At 44.7% G+C, this 20,829-nt stretch overlaps 1 protein-coding gene across 1 annotated transcript in view; it reads right to left on the bottom strand.

Moving 5' to 3' along the window:
• Window positions 1-20,829, bottom strand: part of cdh13 (cadherin 13, H-cadherin (heart)) — a gene marked incomplete at its 3' end in the record, with an annotated part of 286,073 nt that overhangs the window by 131,651 nt on the left and 133,593 nt on the right. Inside the window, exons 5-6 of the mRNA XM_071514707.1 lie at window positions 18,320-18,325; window positions 17,526-17,678 (exon numbers count right to left, since the gene is read on the bottom strand). Of these exons, the coding sequence (XP_071370808.1) occupies window positions 17,526-17,678; window positions 18,320-18,325 (159 nt within the window). The remainder of the gene's footprint in view (window positions 1-17,525; window positions 17,679-18,319; window positions 18,326-20,829) is intronic.

Here is a 20,829-nt window from a genome sequence, read left to right as displayed (position 1 = left end):
AGACTGCGAGTGAATGTGCACATAATGAGGTTTGGATGCTGCCAGCGCTCATTGTCACAGAATCAGGATCAATTTTGGTATATTGTAAGCGTGTCTGCCTCCAGACCGGCAGAAACCCTATCTGCTGATGATATTATATGAAGTCAGCGATCTATATCCTATAAAGCCACCATAAGTAATGGCATTACCTCCACTTCAATCTTAATCTAAAATGGCCAGCTAACGAGATCACCTCACTTCCTTTATTAGCACTAGAGTGAGGGCGGAGATATTCATCGGAGAGAGAGAAGGAGAGAGAGAGGGAGAGAGTCCTCGTTCATCCACAGCGCCACATTACCAGCCTCTCCTCTTCCTATCAGTAATGCATTACATCACGCTACCTCTCTATCACACGGGTCATCCCACTCCGCTCCCACTATCTCTCTCCTCCGTCTTCCTCTCCCTTTGTCCTCCCTATCCCTCCATCTCCACGGTGCCCGGAGCATATGGTATAATGGCAGTAATGGCACACATGCAGCTGAACCGAGCGTTTTAGGTGTTAGGGGCCTAATGGTTTCATACATCATCTCGTCCTCCTTTCCCGCTCTCCCCCTCTCTTTCTCTCTCCCGCTCTGCCTTGAGAATATACCATGGGAGGATTTTCGTGAGAGGGACCATTTCCCCTCTGTCTCCATACTGTAGAAGTGCTGACTCTCAACTAATGGTGTTCCCAATCCAACATGGATTTTACAACCTCTGCACTGAGCACCTCGGACACACACACACACACACACACACACACGCTATATGGCAGAAACAAAAGGGCCTACAGGCACATACATGCAAAATAATTATCGTCTTATCCCAACTAGCATATGCATTCATGGCTTGACATACACACTGACACACACACACACACACATACTCTCTTTTCTTCTCAGTATGTCTGAGCTGTAATGATAGCATTAGCTGTGAGGTGCCTAACATTAGATCATTTGAATGGAAAACCACACCAACAACACAGCCATAACCCCTGTTTGGCAGACAGGGGGAATAAAGATTACAGATAATCAAACGCACATTGTCTCATCGCAAAGGAAAACACGCCGCAACCTTTCAAAACATAGCCTGCCTTTAACAACTTTGATTTGCATGTCTCTCTCCGAGCCGTTGAACATGCAAACATCCCCGTTGCTTTCACATCCATTTTTCTTTTTGAGGGGTGGAAATGTGGGGGGCATTTTGTCTTTCTTTCTTTCTCTCTGTATTACCTTTCATGAGCACACCATACATATCAAAACGGGATCCTGATCCCACTTAGCTCCGCGCTTTGTTGTCACTGATCCAAACAGACAGAAAAGCAAGACCGGAATCGCGCCTGAAGTATGCGAGCCGTGATAAATTATTCATTATTATAGATGTATTTTTCATACCTCCTCTGAAAATCCTAATCTTTTACTGAGGAAATTATTTCTCCGCAGACAGCCTTTATGTGAAATAGTGAGTTTGATTAAACAATTGTCCTTGGAACAATGGGAATATTCATCAAAAAGTGTTCGGATAAAACAAGGTACCTTTTGAGAAACACTTACCTCGGCACTGCTAATAGGTTCTAATGAACTCTGGTCTTTTATTTTTGCTTTTTTTTATTAAACATGCGATAACAAATCCTCTGTGGTTGGATGCTTGTGCATACTCTCACTTATGCACCCTTTCTCCCCTCTTAGTGAGTAATGAAAGATTGCAGAGAGAATGTGTGTGTGTGCGTGTGTGTGTGACAGAGAGAGAAATATAAAGGGAGAGAAAGAATGTGCAGGCATGTTTGTGTGTAAATACTGTATGTGTGCATTGTTTATTAGTACGTGCATATGGGAATATGTGAAATAAGATCTACTGAGACCCAATCAGCCACTAGCATGTAGCATGTATAAGTTATACTGCACACACTGTACACACCATCACCATCAGTCACTTCTACCTCTGGGGAACTGCAAACCCCTAAGAGCCAAACAGTCCAAGTTAATTGAGGGAGAATTCTACTCTAAAATGAGAAAATAGTATCTAAAATATATATATATATATATATATATATATATATTTATACACAGTCTATCTCAGTTGTCCAGATGTATGTATGCTTTACATTTGATAAAGTTATTGAATTATTCTGATGTAATGCGCATAGAAAATGACCCATTACATTCCCCGAAGGCACCAAATCTGTAGAATCAGTGAGTGACAGGAGGGAGAGAGAGAGAGAGAGAGAGAGAGAGAGAGAGAGAGAGAGAGAGTGTATACAGTGTGTGTGTGTGTGTGTGTGTGTGTGTGTGTGTGTGTGTGTGTGTGGGCGGGGCGGGGGCGGGGGGGTTTAAGGAAGACCCGAGGCGTTGCATTCCTCGCACGGCTCATCTCTTGCCAGGAAAATGAGGAGGCCATTTTGTCTCCATCAGGGATCACGGCAAAATATTTCCTCAAGTTGAAAATTAGTGTCTAGTATGTGCGCATGAGAGGGTGGGGAAGGGGGTGGGGGGGGGGAGGGCAGTGATTTCATTTGGAGGAAAATTACTTATTAAAAGGCGGGGAGAATGGGAGAAGATGGGGCCCCGCTCGCGCCAAATCAGTGGCGGTCACAGAGGAGATGATGACTCCGCGGCCATTACCGCTGTGTTTATTGGCCGATCCGGCCCCACCTTCAGAGGGCCGGTCTGCGCCTGCCAGCCGCCCGGTGTCTATGTGTTCCCTCCGCATTACGGGTCTCCACGAATGTCTCTCTCCCCACCTCTGTTTCTCTGTCTTACCCCTCTCAATCTCGCTCTCTCTTTGCCCTGCGATTGTGCCAGAGGAGCCGGAGCGGGGGCCATTTTCTCTCGGAGCCGGAGATCATTATCGTTCCGCGAGACCTCGAAGCTTTCACATGTTGGAGGGCTCTCGGTTTGTTTTTGCGGCTGGCAAGTCCCCCTTCTCTCCGAGTAAAAAGCCCCACTTAAATGTTGCCCGTATCATCATTTCCCATGAATAAACAACATTGTATTTATTCCAAATGGATTGTATATTATCCATATCTTCAATTACCTCGGCTACAAAGGGAGTTCCTCATCCGTGCGAGGCTTCAATTTGATATGTGCTGTTGACTCGCGCACAGCTAGACCTCACATTCTGCCGATTTCAAAGAGCAGTGACACAACCTTGGTGCAAGCGAGTGGTGGCTCCTCTTCAGCGTGGAAAGGATTCATAGTTATCACTATTCAACACATGGGACAAAAGTACACATATAACACTCTTCTCTCAATTAGCGAGAGCCAGTACACAGACGCGTACACACACATCCACACACAGATGCATGCACATATACAGACAACGCCGTGCAGCTGTACTTCAGCTTAAGTGAGAGTTATTCACTAATCACGGAGTCTTATTATGAAATGTTTTGGCTTGCTTCAATGAGACAACTTACATTAAATATTCCCTTCCTTCTCCGTATTCCTCTCCTCTCCTCTCCATCTGTCTCCATGGATACCTCATAGCTCTGAGTCTTGAAAGGCCTTTGTGGCCAGATGAGAAGCTCGGTTGATTACAGGGGAGGGAGTTAGGTAGAGGTGTGAGTTGAAGCCCCAGTCAATTGGGGCGCTCAGCCTATTGTGGCAGAGGCAGGGGATAGGGTGGCTGAGCTGGGGCGGCTTTATCACAGCCTTAAACACCGACAAGAATAGAAAGAGTGAAAGGGAAGTGCTGAAAAGGGGCCCCGAGTCATGCATATGGAAGCGGCTCCGTTTCCTTCCGCCGCCATCGCCTCATTTCACATTCACCCGGCATTCATCTCCTCCCAAGCCATTCAAGTAGTCCTCCTTTCCACTGGGGAGGGCAATTCAAAGACCCTGCCTGCCTGCCTGTCTGCCTGCCGCGTTCTTAAGATCCCAGGGAAACTGCTCTCCTCCAGATCTCAGGTGAATAGTGCGCCGCACCTCCAAAACACTCCTGCGGCTCAGCCTCTAACGGCGGGCCGTGTTCCACCTCACAGAAGCCCTGCTCTCGCCTTGACGCGGTTCAGATCGACCCCAGGAGGGAGAGTTTCCCTCCCCCCGAGCTCACCTCAATCCTCTCCCTTGGAAACAGCGAGGGGGAAGATAATCTGCTCACGGTGAAACTGGCTGCGCTGCCTCACTCTGTGCACCGCGGAGGATGTCTTTGATTGGTCAGATCAGTGTGGAATATCCAGGAACAGAGGCATCATGGAAGTGCATCTGAACTCGAAAACCTTGACCAGCAAATGATGGGGGGGAGTATGTGATTGAAGTCAAACAGTGGGAGTGTTTTGCTGTAAGCTCGCAAAATATTTGCTATCATAGATGGCATGATGACACTCCCCTCAGGGAGTTTCAACAGTGCAACACCTATCTGCTGTGTTTAAGTCACAAAGACCGATACGGTACAAAGAAACATGCCTTAAACTACTGAAAACTGCTTCAGTGCACAACAGTTTCATTATGTTGATACAGTACCGCAGCATGTACACCGGTGGAGAGAAGCCTTTCACTCAACTTCATTCAAATTCCATACCCTTTCTTTTACGTTTTTCTGATAACTCTTTTGCCTCAGTGAGCTAAAGCAAGGTGTGATGACAACAGAGGCGATGTTTTTTTCTCTCTTTCTCCCACAAGAATTCCACCTTTTCCTCTGTTCCTCTCAAAGCTTAGACCTCGAGGCATCGGCTTCTCTCGGAAACACCTGGCAGTCCCGTCCACATCTGCTGCATCTACCTTGAATATTTCAATACGCAACCCGAAATTAAGCCATAGAAGCAGGCTGTCAAGAAAATAGAACAGCTACAAAGTCTGGCATGTTTTCATGTAGCATGCTCTCACCAGAGCTCTCCGAGGGACGCAGATAGGCCAAGAGAATGAGAGAGAGAAAGAGAGACAGAGAGAGAGAAAGAAAGAGGGGGAGAGAGAGAGGGGGGGATCAATGATGAACAACAAATGCAGAGTGATGTTTGAGTCTCTTTTCTGCAGAGTGAAACCACAACTTTATGCCATCAAAACCAAGACAGGCTACGTCAGCATTGTGAACAGCAGGAGGTAGAATCCGATCTGCACCGTCTTTGTGCATGTCTGAAATATGAAACGATCAGAGAAATATGCTACGCAAAATATGAAAGCCCAATTCCAATTTTCTCCAACCTCCCCAATTCCTCAAAACTCCCAGTGGAGCCTGGAGAGGAGGAGCAAATATCGCTACTTGCTGCCAAATTCATCTCATCTTGTTATATGTTCAGAAACAATATAGCCTAATAATACTACACCGTTCATAACATTATTTTTAACTATGAATTCATGTCTTGTATTTACTGAACATAGTGCATTGACTGTATTATAAAGCATCTATTCAACTCAACTTTATTTATATAGCACTTTACACACAACACAGTTGATCCAAAGTGCTTCACAACACACACAGAGGAAAATAAAAGCAAAATAAGGAAACAAACACAATAAGAGAGGAGAAAAAAATCAGAGTGATGATAAATAATAATGATAATAATAATAGTAAAGGCACATGGTCACACAGAGCCCAAAGTGGCAACACAGACCTACAGAGACTTCAGGAGAAATACCTGAGCTAGTTAAGTTAAGTTAGGCACAGTTAAAAGCTAGTGAGTAGAAGTGTGTTTTAAGATGACTCTTGAAGATCTCAATAGTGGGGGAGAATCGGATGGTGGGAGGAAGAGAATTCCATAGTTTAGGGGCAGCGATAGAGAAGGCCCTGTCCCCATAACACTTAGTCCTGGATCTCGGGACAGACAGAAGTCTTTGGTCAGACGAACTCAGTACTCTGACAGTGTGATATGGGTACAGGAGTTCTGTAATGTAAGAGGGGGCGAGACCATTTAACAGCTTGTAAACAAACATCAGGATTTTAAAATCAATTCTGTAGCTAACAGGCAGACAGTGTAGGGAGGCAAGAATGGGAGTAATGTGCTCCTTCTTTTTTGACCTTGTCAAAACTCTTGCTGCTGCATTTTGAACTAGTTGAAGACGGGGTAAACAAGACTGAGTGACACCAAAATATAACGAGTTGCAATAATCAAGGTGGGATGATATGAAAGCATGGATGACTTTCTCCAGGTCAGAAGTACAGAGAATTGATCTGAGTTTGGAGATGATGCGGAGCTGCATGAAGCTTAATTTTACTACCTGATTGATTTGTTTGTCAAACTTCAATCCTGAGTCAAATACTACTCCAAGATTTTTTGCATGTGGTTTAACAGAGGGGACCAATGGGCCAAGATGAGGAGAAATAATGTTGGTCAAATGCTGTGGTCCAAATAAGATAACTTCAGTTTTATTGTCATTGAGCTGAAGAAAGTTCACAGCCATCAAGGATTTGATGTCTTGAAGACAGTTATTGAGGTCAGTTAGTTTGGTGTAGTTATTAGGCTCTAGGGGGAGGTAGATCTGTGTATCATCTGCATAACAGTGAAAGGAAATGTTGTGTTTCTGAATAATGTGGCCTAGCGGTAGCAAATAGATGGAGAACAGGATTAGACCAAGTATGGAACCTTGGGGGACAACACAGGACATGGGGGCAGAGGAAGAAGATGAGTCGCTAATAGAGACACTGTATCCAATGAGTTTCTGCTGCTTCATGACTGTTAGTACTGGAACACTGTAAATGTTACGGATTTTAACATTGTATTTACTTCTTTTTCTTTTTCATGTGATATATGCTTTGGCAAAACTCTTTTCTATAAAATGAATAATAAATAAAGCTCATTTTCAATTGAATTGAATAATTATTCACTCTCAAAACCACACATACTACCCGTAGCTCTGATCTACAGGATCAAGGCTTTCCTGAGAGTCCTGCTTATCGACTGATGTGTTTTTCTTTTCAGTACACATTTCAGATGTGAAAATATTTACAAGATTAAGACTGCTGCATTAACTTTCTGCATATTAAAATCACACTCTGGGTATGAAATGATCACAAGCACGGGCAGAAATTTCAATTTCTACTTTTCATTTTCCACACACAATTTGAAAGGAGGCTAAAGGAGAAGGATTTCACAGCAACGTACCATAAGAAAGCTGCTGTAGTGCCCAAAAGTCCTTAAGTTCCAACCTTAACAACTGCAAGATTCCTTAATATGATAATAGCCGTTTGTCTTTAGATATGATAAGAGAGACAAACAAGATCCTAAATACTCCACGTCTTTTAATAGAAATGCCTCGGTTTCCAAACTTGCACTTGTAAAGCCACTGTACATGATTTTAAAAGCCTTGTTACTCTTCATTATCATCATGAATATATCTGAGGAATGGTAAATTATTGAAAGACTTTAATGTGCTCTTATTTTAGCAAACACAAATGCCCTTGAAATATCAGTTTGCATTTAGTTATGTGTGGGTTTCTCTCCTGTTTCCCAAACAGATTAACAGAGTCACTGATCTGAAATGTTCCTCATTACATCAAAGGTAAAGCAAACCCTTGGGATGAGAAAAAGATATAAATAGATGGGTCTTTGTAAGGAGAGAGATTGAACGAAAGATGGAAGGTGAAAAGGAGTGGGGGAGTTAAAAATATGGAGAAGATAGAAAATGATAGAAAGGATCTTTCATTCAGCTGGCCGCCTGGCAAGATAAAAAATAATCCTGCTTCTGAAAGGTGTTGAAAGAGTCACAAAGGCTCTCCCTGGTGTATCGCGGTACAAAATAGCCCCCCTGCTCTCCTAAGGTATAATTCAATCTCCTTTTGTCTGCCATTGATGGCACTGTTGCTAGGGCCAACAGAAAACTAGGCTTACCTTTCTGCCCTACTACTTTTCCAATTCTTCAGATTTGGCCATACGGTGCTTGAGATGCACTGAGAACTGAACAATATGTCCTGTGTTTAATTGCTGTAGAGGTGTGTTTTTTTCCTCAATAAAACAAGTTCTGTTATATCCATTGCAGTTCTAAGTTATATTGGAAATCATGCCATAACCAGCACCTATCAAGTTGCTGCAGCAAGGTGTCATCAAATGTGAATATGGGAAGAGAAATACTGTCAGCTAAGGTAGAGTAGATACATTTGGTGCACAGTGCACAGTGAAAGCATCATCATAACATTATTTATGACATATTTTGCTACACTTAGTCCTTGTTTCCATGCATATTAGATGAAGGTCAAGTACTGTAATTCATGTGTGTGCACATTTTGAGACAATTTGAGAATTAAAGGAATAGTTGTGAAAATTTTGTTATCTTCTCACCCCCATGTCAGCTGAAACTCCATTGAAGTTCATAGGACCACCAAACACATCTCTCAAACTAGTGTTGATGGGGCCATCTTTTTATAGCTCCAAAATAACATACAATATAGTATACAATAGTTTGATTAGAATTTGTGCAAAACCTGAATGGAAACATAGCTACTGACAATGCTAGGTTCCAGAAAGTATCAACAGTCGCACCCCACAGTAGCTAGAAGAGTCTTCTTTCAGAGCACTGTAGGATGTATGTGACCAGAACTTTGTCAGTGAGGAAAATATAGGAGATAATGAAGTAAATATTAGACTGTAAAAAGATGGCCCCTACTAACATCAACAGTTTGGGAGAAGGCAGAGCTGGAACTGCAGGGGCTAACTCACGGTGTGGTTGGTGTTCCTATGGACTTCAATGGAGTTTGGACTGACAAGAGGGTGAGGAGATAATGACCGCATTTTCATTCCGGGGTGAACTATCCCTTTAAATTATGAATTTGTCTTTTTTCCCTGTACAGTTCTCCTTCCCTCCAGTCAGCCCTCTAATGATCTAGTGGCCCATTTCAGTCCATTTCCTGTCTTTTGCGGTCAGCGTCAGTCCATTCAGTATACATGCTGGGAGTGCTTCCGCCTCTAGCCACTGCCAGTCTTTCTGCCTGTGTCAGCGGCTGAAAAGCGGAGCTGCCCCGGTACTGAGGCAGAGTGCATTATGGGTCACGCCACGTGCCTCGGCGGGTGGGCGGACAGCCTGAATTAGCGGCGGTAATGCCTGAGGCTGAGCAACAGGGCACTCGCTGCCTAATCAGGTTATCCGGGAGGAGGGGCGCAGCGGTGTGACCGCAGGGGTTTGAGGGGGTAGCTGGAAGGACAGCGGGACGGTGACACAGCTCTCAGAGCAGATTGATCCTGACCTAGAGGAAAGCTTAAAGACAGGAAGAACTATCGAACACAACTTTGAAGAAAATCTCTCTGAACTTGAAGCATTACTGTAAAAATAGCTACAAAGAAAGATTGAAATTTATCTTTTTTTTTTCCATTTTTGCGAAGGTTAGGTAGACTTGAATATGTAGTCGGAAAACTCAGAGTAGCTGCTTGAGTAACCAAGCAACAGCTTCAACGGGGGACACATATGCGCGATTTTCAACATAGCGTGAGAGTGTTGCCAATATAGTTAACTAAACAATTATGCATGTGAAATTATAGACCACAGGTGTTATCAGTGGAGTGCACTGGTGTGTGACCCCGAGGCCCGAAAGTGTTGTGGTCATATTTCTTATAGGTAAGAGCTAATACAGAGGCGAAAGGTTTGTTTACTCGGGGTGTAGGTGGTGGTGGGAGTGGTGTGTGTGTGCGTGTGTGTGTCCTTTATCTGTTGCCCACATACAGGGACTAAGTGCACATCAGGCCTGTTTTCCTGTGTGCATGGCAGCATAGCCTGCTCTCCAAAGCTCAGGAAATTACAGTCCAGCCAAGCAGAAAACAGGAGTGGGATTTGGACAACAGGCTTCACCTGTCTCAGGCCTCGGCCTCAAAGTTACACCTGCTGTAAATGAAGAGGACATTATGGAAGGGTGTGTCTGTTTGTGTGTGAGCATGAGTGTGTGTTTGTATGTGCATATACAGTATGTACATGTGCGTATGCGCATGTACTTCCTATTGGTAGAACTACTAGCCCAGACAGATTGTTGTTAGCCCAGTAATAATAATGTGATATTAAAATTTAACAAGGCTTTGTCATAAAATTATAAATATTGATATACAGTACCAGTCTTGTTTTGGTCACTTTATTTTTTACTATTTTTCACATATTAGAATAATAGTAAAGACATCAAATCTATGAAATAACACAAATGGAATTATGCAGTGACCAAAAATTGTTAAACAAATCAAAACTATCTTATATTTTAGATTCTTTGAAGTAGCCGCCATTTGCCTTGATGGAAAGGCAAAGGCTCTGGAAAGAGATTCATCAACTTCTTTTCAAACTTATTTATATTTGCTAAAAAAACAAATTTCAAGCATTTAAGCATAAGCCTTGAGATAAAAATAGTGTTAAGATAATGAAAAACAAAGAAAATGAAATGAAATGAAAATGCGGATTTTATAAAAGAAACAAAAGCAGACGAAAACCAAAATCCAAATTCTGAATATCCACTCTACTCCTCTCATCCCCTATTCTCCTCTCCTCCCTTCCCTCTGTTCCCCTCTCCTTTCTTCTTCTCTCTCCCCCTCTCCCCGCTGTCAGCCTGTCAGTACACAGCCATTCCTCTCTCCCAACTGTCCAGCTGTCTAAATAAAATCTTTTTTTTTTCCTCCATGTTTCCACCATTTCTTAGCTGGAGGTGATGGTGGTGGTGGAGACACATTCCCCCAAATCGATGCATGCATTTTGCTTGGCGGTTCTGTTAGCAAACAGAGAAAGTGTGTTTGCTTTATTTGACCTCAGCTGAGCTTCGTTGGTGTCCACACTGAAGCTACAGCGTGTGTTCCCACTGACTGACGGAAGCAGTGACACTCTCTCGGGAGATAGCGTGCTGGTGTCTTAAGTAAATGTTTAATTATGGGATTTCTTTATAGTTTGAGGTCAGAACATCTCACTTGCCAACCGGCCTAGTTCTCGTTCTATTTCTGGACTCGCCCGTCCAGATATCGTCTCGGCTGAGCGGGCACGTTTGACTTCTAGCCCTGTAGATGACATCATACATGAACACATTGGAGCATGCAGTATGTGTTCGAGTACACACACACACACACACACACACACACACACACCCCCTATGTAACTACCAGCAGGTCTAACCACTGGATCTCCCCGTTATCACCAAGTCACTGTTCTTACACCTCAGCAACTTCACGGATTAATCAAAAATCCTCCCTCTCCGACACGTAAAAAGGAGAAAACAGCCACAGAGGAGCAAGTAAAAGCCACCAGGACAAACAGAAAAGGAAGCAGCAACTGTAAAAATTGATTAAACAACAAGTTTGTACAGGCATTAGTCAGCTCTGTGTTCCCTGTGCTGTGAGGTATAAGGATTCTAATCAAATCCCGCAAAGTCACTGAATTAGCAAATTGTGGGAATTACATGTAATTTCTGTCTGTCTGCAAAAATGAAAGGCTTAAAGCAATTTAATGCTTGTAGAGTTAAGAAGTTTAATGCATATCTGAGAGAACCTGTCGTGAAATGCTTTAATAACATCTGTGTATGTGCTTAGAGGAGGTAAGTATGTCATCTGTTCTTTTTGGGGGGGAATTGTAAAAAAGAAAAGCCAATTTTAGGGATGTTGTGGGTCGAGGAGAAGGCCAACAAACCGTCGACTGACAACAAGCCATCTCCCCCCGTCCCCCCTTCATACTACAAAACCCATGCGCTTCAGACTATGTAAGCAAGAGTAAGTAGCCTAATTAGTGCTGAAATAGTTTTCAAATGCAAGTAAATGCGTTTAGATATTCTAACTGGTACTCTGCCAGTTTTCTTGGCACTCGGAGCTGTGTGTGCCGTATTGTGCATGGGTCTTGGCATGGTGTGTCTCGTGTGTTAGGGGAAAAAGAGGCTGTCTTCGGTATGCGGTCATGTAGCTTGCACACAGCTCCGTACTCAGCCGCAGGAAGAAGTCACACCAGCTGACCTTAAGTGCCGTTTGAATAGACCGTGTGCAGTGGCGACGGCATTGTCCAGAATGTTGTAAAACACCGCCACGGGACAACAACAACAGGTAACAGCTTTCACTGTGTACATGGATCGGTTTATGCTATTCTCCGTTTTCAACATCGGGGCGCTGGATTTTGGAGCAGACTTCTGTTTGTGTCCATAACATGGCACTTCTCTTCGCTGCTTCCTCATCACTCCCAATACAATAGAATTCTCCTCTGATTTATCTATCTCAAAACTGGAAGGCTAATTGCCGTAATGGTGGCGGCGCTCATCAGCGGTTTTGACTGCAAGTGAGGGGGGAGTGCTGGAGGCTGTTCTCACCACAGACCACACAACACAAATATGCAAAGCAATGACAATAAACGATATAGACTCGCATGCATCGTTAAATTATTAATATTCCATCCTATATACATAAGTTTATTGTCTACAAAATAAGACAAAACAAGTTTGGTGTCACCATAATAAAGAGTCACAGGCACAGTGCTTCTGAATCTATTTCCATGGGAACGACCTGTCACAGCATACTGTCATTTGATGGCTGCTCTGGCAAAAGGGGGTACATATAAGTAGAAATATGTTTTGTTTCTTTTATGCAATTTTGAAAAACCTAATTATACTGGTTTGTACAGAAAGAAGAAGTCATGGAGGGTGAGCGCTGCACATTTATTGAAAGCTGAGATATTTAAATTCCAAAATTCAAAACAGCTGTCAATTGACAGCTTGGCCTTTCTGGTGCTAAGGTGGGTCCATATGGTCTTTAGCGAGCCCTTCCTATGTCACTGTGTACTGTGGCATGACAGACAGGAGAGGAAAAAATGAAATGAAAGAGGGAGAGAGGGAACAGAGTGTGCTGCCTTTCAGATCTGCTGTCAAAGGACATCACAAGGGAGGCTGCGGCTTTCTACTGCAACTCACAGGCTGCAGCACTGGGCTCGGAGGCACACAGCCCACAGGACACCGGCCAAAAGCCTGACCCACAACAAATAATTGGACTTATTTATTTATTTTGTTCAAAACATATGCTGGTTTCCTCTGCCAAAGATGACATTTAAAGATAAACAAATGATAAAAGTGCACCCATCTCCGCGCGGGGTGATATCATTAAATGTGTCAAAGTCGCCGATCAGAACGACCGCCACGCGCTGCTGTGGCATCAAAATCCTTGAAACTCAACTTTCTTTTCTGGAAAGTTGATATAATCCTTTGTCTGTGGAAATGTAATAAACCTGAGGCTCATGAAGACTATTGAAAACCACATATAATTTTAAAAATGCATGCTTGTCGCCCGGAGAAACAGGCTCAGGTTTTTTTATCCATTAGCATCGCATGCTATCGAGGCATCTCAGAGCCTGGGTGGATATCAGAAAGAAACACAACTAGGACAAATGTTAACTTATGATAAACAATTCAGTGGTCAAACAACGTCGGCTGCACTGTTTGTAGTGGTTAACAGAAGCACTGTATGCTCTCTGTCTGCCTCAAATTTCAGCATCGCCAATGCAAGCACGCACAGACGACTCACTACACTTATTGTTGCGATGACCTGCATTACTGAGGGTCATCTCTCTACCTGTGTAAACAAGACTGTTATTTATCGCTTCACGTTCTATCCTTCCTCCGTTCTAAGCCAATTAGAGCTATTCCCCGCCACTCTCGACCTGACCCGGGCTCGCCGTAACCACGGTGATAAGCCCAGCGCTCCTCTATCTCTCTCTCTCTCTCTCTGTCTCTCTCTCTCTCCACCCCCCTCTCCCTTCCTCTCCATTTTCCATCTCATTAACATTCATTTTCACCCTAATTGAGCTTAATAAGAAAATAATGTTTGACATTAAATCCTTGTGAACATGTGGCCCAGCTGATCGCTGTGTCTGTTTGTTCTTCCGCAGCAAATGTTTACTTTGCTAGAGGTTTGTTTGTTTGCCTTGCTTGGCTCTGTGGTTCCTGTAATAGCCTATTTGGAATCCTCAGTTTCCATCTGTCTCGCGTCCAACCTCTCGCTGTTGTTATGCCGCAGTTTTCTAAGGCATCTTTTTCCGCGTTCTGTTTTGTTAGCACGCGCACCGGCGACGTTTCTGCATCCGTACATTCTAAAAGCCGAGCCTCCGAAAAACCCCAGCCGCTGCATTTGGATAGCGACGCAGTCGACTTTATCGATTTAAAGCCACTGCCAATAATATTTTGATATGTAGTGACCTTGCGGGGAAGGTGGAGCATCTCTCTGCCAATAGCAATCAATCACCATTACACTGTAAGAAAGGGGGAAGAAGGAAAGGTGTGAGCGGAAGGAGGGAGGGCCTGTCCAATATAACCTTGGCTGTCTGCACAACAGAACATTGATGCAGTATATTGACCAAGTCACTAAAGAGAGTACACAGCTTAAACACACATAAAAGCAAGGCATGGGGTCTTGAGCACAGCACCTCCGGAGGGCCTGTATTGACTAGCAGTCAGCTGGACAGACAATAGATTGACGCATAAGGCCGGACGAAAGGGATCACACTCTGAGGAGAGAAAGATACAATCTATATCCAAAAGAAGTGCCTTCAGTGGAAACATCATGGTGTTCTATGATCTGATTTCTCTTGATGGATAACAGACTTGACATTTACTGACATTTGCTACGAATGTTTGACATTACAGGCTTAGATACTTTAAAAGAAAACCATCAGGGAATGGAGATTTGTGTCGTGATAATTTTACATGTGGGCGTCCCGGCGTGATCAATCAGCGCAAACGCAAAATGTTACGCCAGAAATGGACATCTCAGGCACCGACATGCACTTTCCTGCATGTGGGTGATGTATGACCGTGCATACGGTATATTTAACAGGCATTTCCTACATGAAAAAAAGGCTTTGCCGTAAGAAAGAGAAAGACGCCAGGCTGCCAGTTCCACTTTCCCTTTAAGCTGTCTTTAGGGTAACGGAGATTTTAATCTACCTCTGAATATTTCATGTTTCATCGCCACACAAGCCATTAGCTACAGTGGGAGAGGAGACTGGAACGACATCCGAGGACCACTGGGCACTATAAAAAGGGATGCTGTCTTCATTCTCTGCACAGTGTCAAGCCATCAATAAAAAGCCAAAGCCACATTTGATTGCGGACCTTTGTTCTGAGTTTCTCCTAATGATAAGAGGAGAGACCAAGAGACCGCGTGGGGCAAGAGAGAGTCAGGGAGGGAACATGAAGCCTACACATGTGTGTGTGTGTGTGTGTGTGTGTGTGTGTGTGTGTGTGTGAGTGTATGTGTGTGCGCGTGTGCGAGCAAGTGCATGTGCACATGTATGTGCATAGAGCGCCTTGGCGGCTTGTCTTCAGGGATCACGACTATTAGATTGGAAATGATGACCATAATTAGTATTGGCCAGAACACAATGAATGGCATAATTGATGTTAGAAGCTAATTTACTCCAGGCCATGGAAACAATGACATATTGGACTGGTCCAGCTTTTCCACCGTGATGGAATTATTTAGTCATTAACCGAAACCTTCAATTAAATCTCACTGCACTTTTATGGTGAAGCCAAAATCACACTTTTGTATGATAGAGGTGACTTTTGGATAGGAGGCTTAAATGATGCAATTTAAATGATGGGTCACCCTTGAAAAATGCATTTGGTGTGGTTTGGGCTAAAGAGGTGTATACTCAAACATGCTTGAAAGCCGCAGCACATGCTCATGCACACACACACACACACACACACACACACAGAGCACACATCAGTGTGTACCTAGGGTCTTGACAACATTAGGAGGTATAATGTCACTGAGTCAATGCTGAGCAAATAGCTGGTACATACAGTTGTTAGATCAGCAGCCCTCAGTGCTCCTCACTGGCTCATTAACTCCCTGACTTACCTCACTTCTCTCTCTCTTTCTCCCTTTCCCTTTTTCTCCCCTCTTTCCATTCATACCCTTCTACTTCCTTTCCTTCCTTCCCTCTCTCTCTCCGCCTCCTCTCCTCCCACTGAAGTGAGCGGACACTGCGGGGTTCGATGGCAGAGGGGTTGGTGGAGAGCTTTGCAGCACTTGTGAATGAGGTGTCAGATTTTCCCCCTCCACTTCCACGCGTCCAGCGGCGGCAGGGTGATACTCCGCATATCCGTATGGGCAAGTAAGCTCATGCGCTCATGTGTCAGGGACGGCGAGCGTGGCGGCGAGTATGAAGTGGTGCCTGTGCGCGAATGAGGAGGCGGCGGCAATCCAACACCTCTCATGGAGTGACAATATTCAGTGTATCTGCATGCTGCTCTACCTTAGTGCTTCTTTTTTTTTTTTGGGGGGGGGGGGATTTCAGGCTCTTCAAGCTCCTTTCTTTTTCTACATAATACCCTCCTCCCTTCCCTTCTTTCTTCTCTCCTCTCGTCTGTTTCAGCTCTGTCATTGTGTCGTTTAGCGGCTCTGTGCTGAGCTAAACTTTTCCACGCCGAACAGAGCTGAACAGAGTGAAATCTTAACGAGGAAGGTCCCCAGACCCCCGTTCTCCACTCGACTTTCTGCTTTGCCATCATTTTTCCCCCGCCATTCTCTCTTTGTCTTCTTCCCCCGAGTCCTCTGCGCCAACTGTTGTTGGACCCAAATAACTTTATTTCACTGAGCTGAACATTTGGAGGATAAGCGCAAGAACTATTAGATAAGCTTTCTGGGCAAGACACCACAGGTGGACCGGAATATTCTGTTAACTGCTTTATTCAAGACTCGGTCGTAGGGTGTCAAAGGTGCATGTAGACATCTTAACCCGAATTAGACCTTAACTGGAGTACGGCCCATGCATGTAAACGTAGCCATCGAAGCGCCAAAGCAGAGATAAAAGAGAAAAAAACATGTGATCATGTGTGTCTCCTCCTTCCCTCCTTCCCTCCTGCCCCCTCCACTCTCCTCCTCTCACATCTGTTGGTATTTACGGAGTGAATTATTTCTGAGTCTTTACAAAAGCCAGTTAGCTTATCAACAGCTTGCACCCAGCTCAGCGCCCCCCTAACTCACGTCTAGTTTCGGAAAATAGGATAAGATCAATTGTTCGACTTAAAAAGTAGACTCTCTCCGCCTCCCCCCCTTTCTCTCTGTTCTTGGGGAAATGCTTTCGTCAGGCAGACAAACCCCCAAGGCGCCGAGCTCGGCAGGCACCTCAAACGGGCTCTAATGCTCTTTTATCATAAAGAGAGAAAAAGAAACAAAAAAAAAAAAGAAAAAAAACAGCAACTTCTAACTGATATCATCAATTCACCCATGAGGAAAGAAGTCCATCCACTCTTAAAGCACACTGCCAATATATGCATAGTCGGGGCAGAATCAAAGTGCGCTTGCACAAATCAACAGCTCCGACGATCTGCTCAGTTATCTCCATACGCCAGCGGCTTGCCGGGCGAACGCACGGATCAGGGCGGTGCGGACGAGGCGGTGAATTTCGAAGAGATTAATCAAAGTCTCCGTAAAGGTGTTTGTCCTTCAGATTCCTCGCCGTAACTTGACCGAGATGAAAAGGAAATAATGCGAAACGGGAATTCGGTCATTAACGCGCCGATTTCAGCGGCCGGGCAAAGGAAAAGAACAAACATGTCGAGGAATTCAGAGAAAGAGAGAGAGAGAGAGAGCACAGGTGGATAGAAAGAGAGATGCACACACACACACACACACACACACTGACCTGGTAGGAGTCGATGGCCTCACGGTCCAGTGAGCGGCTGACTGACACGTCTCCTGTGTCCATGTTGATGGTGAAGAGACCTTTGGGATCCTGGTCAGCGCCGTGGCCCGTCAGTCGAAAGATATAGTTCCCCGGCTTCTCTGCTGAAATCACCTGCACACACACACACACACACACACGCGTAAATGACTCCGACAATTGTAATTGTGCTCATCCTACCTTCTGAAACAACATGAATTACTGGTTCTACAGGTTTTTTCTTTTTCGAAAACCAAAGCACCGTATAATGAAAAACCGTTTCTCTTCAAATTTGTTCATACATATTTGAGTAAGATGAGCTTATTGTGACTAGAATGTTGATGCAAATCCCTGATTGCTACCAATTAAAAATTTATTTCAGACAAGACTTTGATTTGATTGCATCAGTTGGCAAATTTGACTCATGTAAAATTAGAAAGTTTGGATCTTCTCCCAGAGCATTAGGGCTTACTCTAACCACTTGCTGATGCATGAGAGGATTTCTTCTAGATAAGTAGAGTGGACAGTTAAATAAATATAATTACCCATGCCTCAATAATTAATTGTCAACTTCATGTAGGTTATCAGTTTTTTTCAAAGGCTCTTGTCTTTAGGCTGTGAGAGGAAGTTGTGGAACCAAACAACAACCAACCGCTGTGAACTGAGCTCCTGGTCATGTTTCTGACCTCTTGCATTGCCAAGTCAGCTGGCTGACAATCCTGTTCTATTTTAAAAAGGGATGATCTGACTGGGAAGTTTGGGATTAATGTACTCACATGAGACTGCCACATAGCCAGCAGCATCCACAGGTAGCCCAGCATCGGGAACAGGCAGGTTAGAAGACAGGACAACACACAGAAAACACACCGGAGATTTAGATTCACACACCAAAAAACACAAAAGCAACAGCAGCCAAGGTCTTGCAGATCAGAATAGATGCTGACTTCAGGTCAGATATTAGAAAGGGAAAAATGATTAAAAAAAATAAATAAAAAAAAAAAGGTTAAAAATGCTGAAAACTAAAAGTTGCTGCAAGTTTTTGTGCAGAAAACTTTTGTTACAGGTTTTCTGCTTTAAAATAAAACAATCCATGCATACACAGAATATGGAATATTTACTTTCCCCATAAACAATCCTTGATGCCCTGCCAAGTGATGTATGGTTTAGTGTTCAGTAGTACAACTTGTTGTTACCAAATCACACATCTGTCACCAGAATAATCCCCGACAACTGCAAGCATTTTGAGAACGAAGAACTTCCCCCAAGCATCTTCTCTATGGTACAACTGCCAGTCTCCACACACACACACACACACACACACACACACACACACACACACGCGGCCATCACCGCTCCTGTCGCCCTACTGAGCCTCAGCGCTGTCGTGTGTGCGTAGAGGATCTAAACGCTCTCTCTCTGCGCTGTGCCTCGGCGTCAGATGGGTGCCAGGAGGTCACCTTTAATGAGCGGGCGCTTTACACGCTGCGCGGGACGGCGGCTGAACTGAAGCCGTTTGAAAGTGCATGGGAGATGCAGACTCCACTGTTACAAGCCTACGCCAGACAGAGCTCAGGCCCTTACAGCCTCTCCGCCGCTCTCCCCGCCGTTTATCTCCGAGCCCCGCTTCATCTTTCTCCACCACTCCCTCTCTCTTCTAGGGCTCCTCACTCCCCCGCTTGTGACTCTCTGACACGTCCGTCCTCGCTTTTCCGCGAGCCATCCATCTCCCGTTCCCCCGTTCATCATTTTCCGTCTCCCGGTGCCGTATATATATATCGCTTTCTCTCTCTCTCACGCGCGTGCCCTCTGCTTTCACCATCTATTCATTTAGTCTGAAGGACCGAATTATCGGAGGAAAAAGTGTCAGAACCCGTGGGCCCCTTATGTAACGACAACACTACAGCTCAAGGCAACTATTCATGGATGATACCCATATCCTGTATACACTCCTGAATAGAATCCTCTTCCTCCCTCTCATCCGCATCCTTGTTCTCCTGCTTCATCCCTTCCTCTCCTTCCTTCCTTCCTTCCCTCTCCTCCTCTTTCTCATTCAGAGATTCTTGTTTTAATAGATATGAACCCAGCAGTGTCTCACGTTGCCATGGGAGCAACCCCCGACTCCTCCCACCCCCCCCCAACACACACACACACACACACAGGTGCTACAGCAGTCTTACAGGACAGAGTCGTAATCACAGTGGCAGCCAACACCTGCTGAGAGTGACAAACTGGGTCAGATGAAGGAAAGAAAAAAAAAAGAAAACGAGGTGCAGCTTAAGTTGGATTCACAGATGGCTTGGCGCCAAACTTGGATAGACAGGGGGGAGGAAGTGGAGGGAAGAACAACAAAGGAAAGTACGGGGGGGGGAGGGGAATGAAGACTGAAAAGGAGAGTAAGTTACACAGAGGCAGACTGAGAGAGAGAGAGAAAGAGGGAGAGAGAGAGAACGAAATCGACTGTGTGAGAGAGGGAGGGAAAGATCGCTGATAAAGACACAGTAACTTCAGCTGAAGAGGAACTGAAGTGTCAGGAGAAGTTTGGTGTGATTAGGAGACGTCTCTGTGGGGGAGCAGTGTGATAATGTGCCCTGCGCACACACACACACACACACACAGACACACACACACACACACACACACACACACACACACACACACACACACACACACACTCACAGACTTGTGCACATGCTGGCACACCAACGTGCACCCAGTGGCTTTGTCTCTGCTGAGTCTGTCTCCCTGTGTGTGTGTGTGTGTGTGTGTGTGTGTGTGTGTGTGTGTGTGTGTGTGAGGCCTGCTGGGAGAATCTCACCTCTTTCTATCAGCTCTCATTACCAGCCGGGCAGACATGAAAGACTGCCGGGCTCACGGTGCTGCGGAAGGATGACAGGAGGTGTGGCGGTGCCCCGCTACGCCGCACAGCACCTCGGGACAATGTTGCAAAACAATTGTCACCTGTATGTGTGTGTGTGTGCCAATGCATGTATGTGCATGTGTCTTAGTATGTGTGTGAATAATACATTAAAACCTGGATAAGACACATTGTTGTCTGTGTTCCTGTTATATCTGTCAGGAGGGGAGCACTAAACCTGCCTGGGAATCACAGTTCACATCAGCATTATTTGCATGGTGTGCCGCTTGTATTGCAGCTGTGGAATTGCAATGTACACGTGAGCGACACACATACACACACACACACACACACACTGACGCTGCCATTCTCTCCGAAAAGTTGACCTGATTTGTTGTGTAGCTCACAAAAATCCGGTGAAGAGTGTCTTTC

This window comes from Centroberyx affinis, unplaced genomic scaffold (assembly GCF_046629955.1).
Source record: "Centroberyx affinis isolate AG114_WGS23_722 - 3 ecotype Tasmania unplaced genomic scaffold, CSIRO-AGI_Caff_v1 ptg009722l_1, whole genome shotgun sequence".
NCBI classification, from domain to species: domain Eukaryota; kingdom Metazoa; phylum Chordata; class Actinopteri; order Beryciformes; family Berycidae; genus Centroberyx; species Centroberyx affinis.
This window is presented reverse-complemented; position numbering and strand designations above follow the sequence as displayed.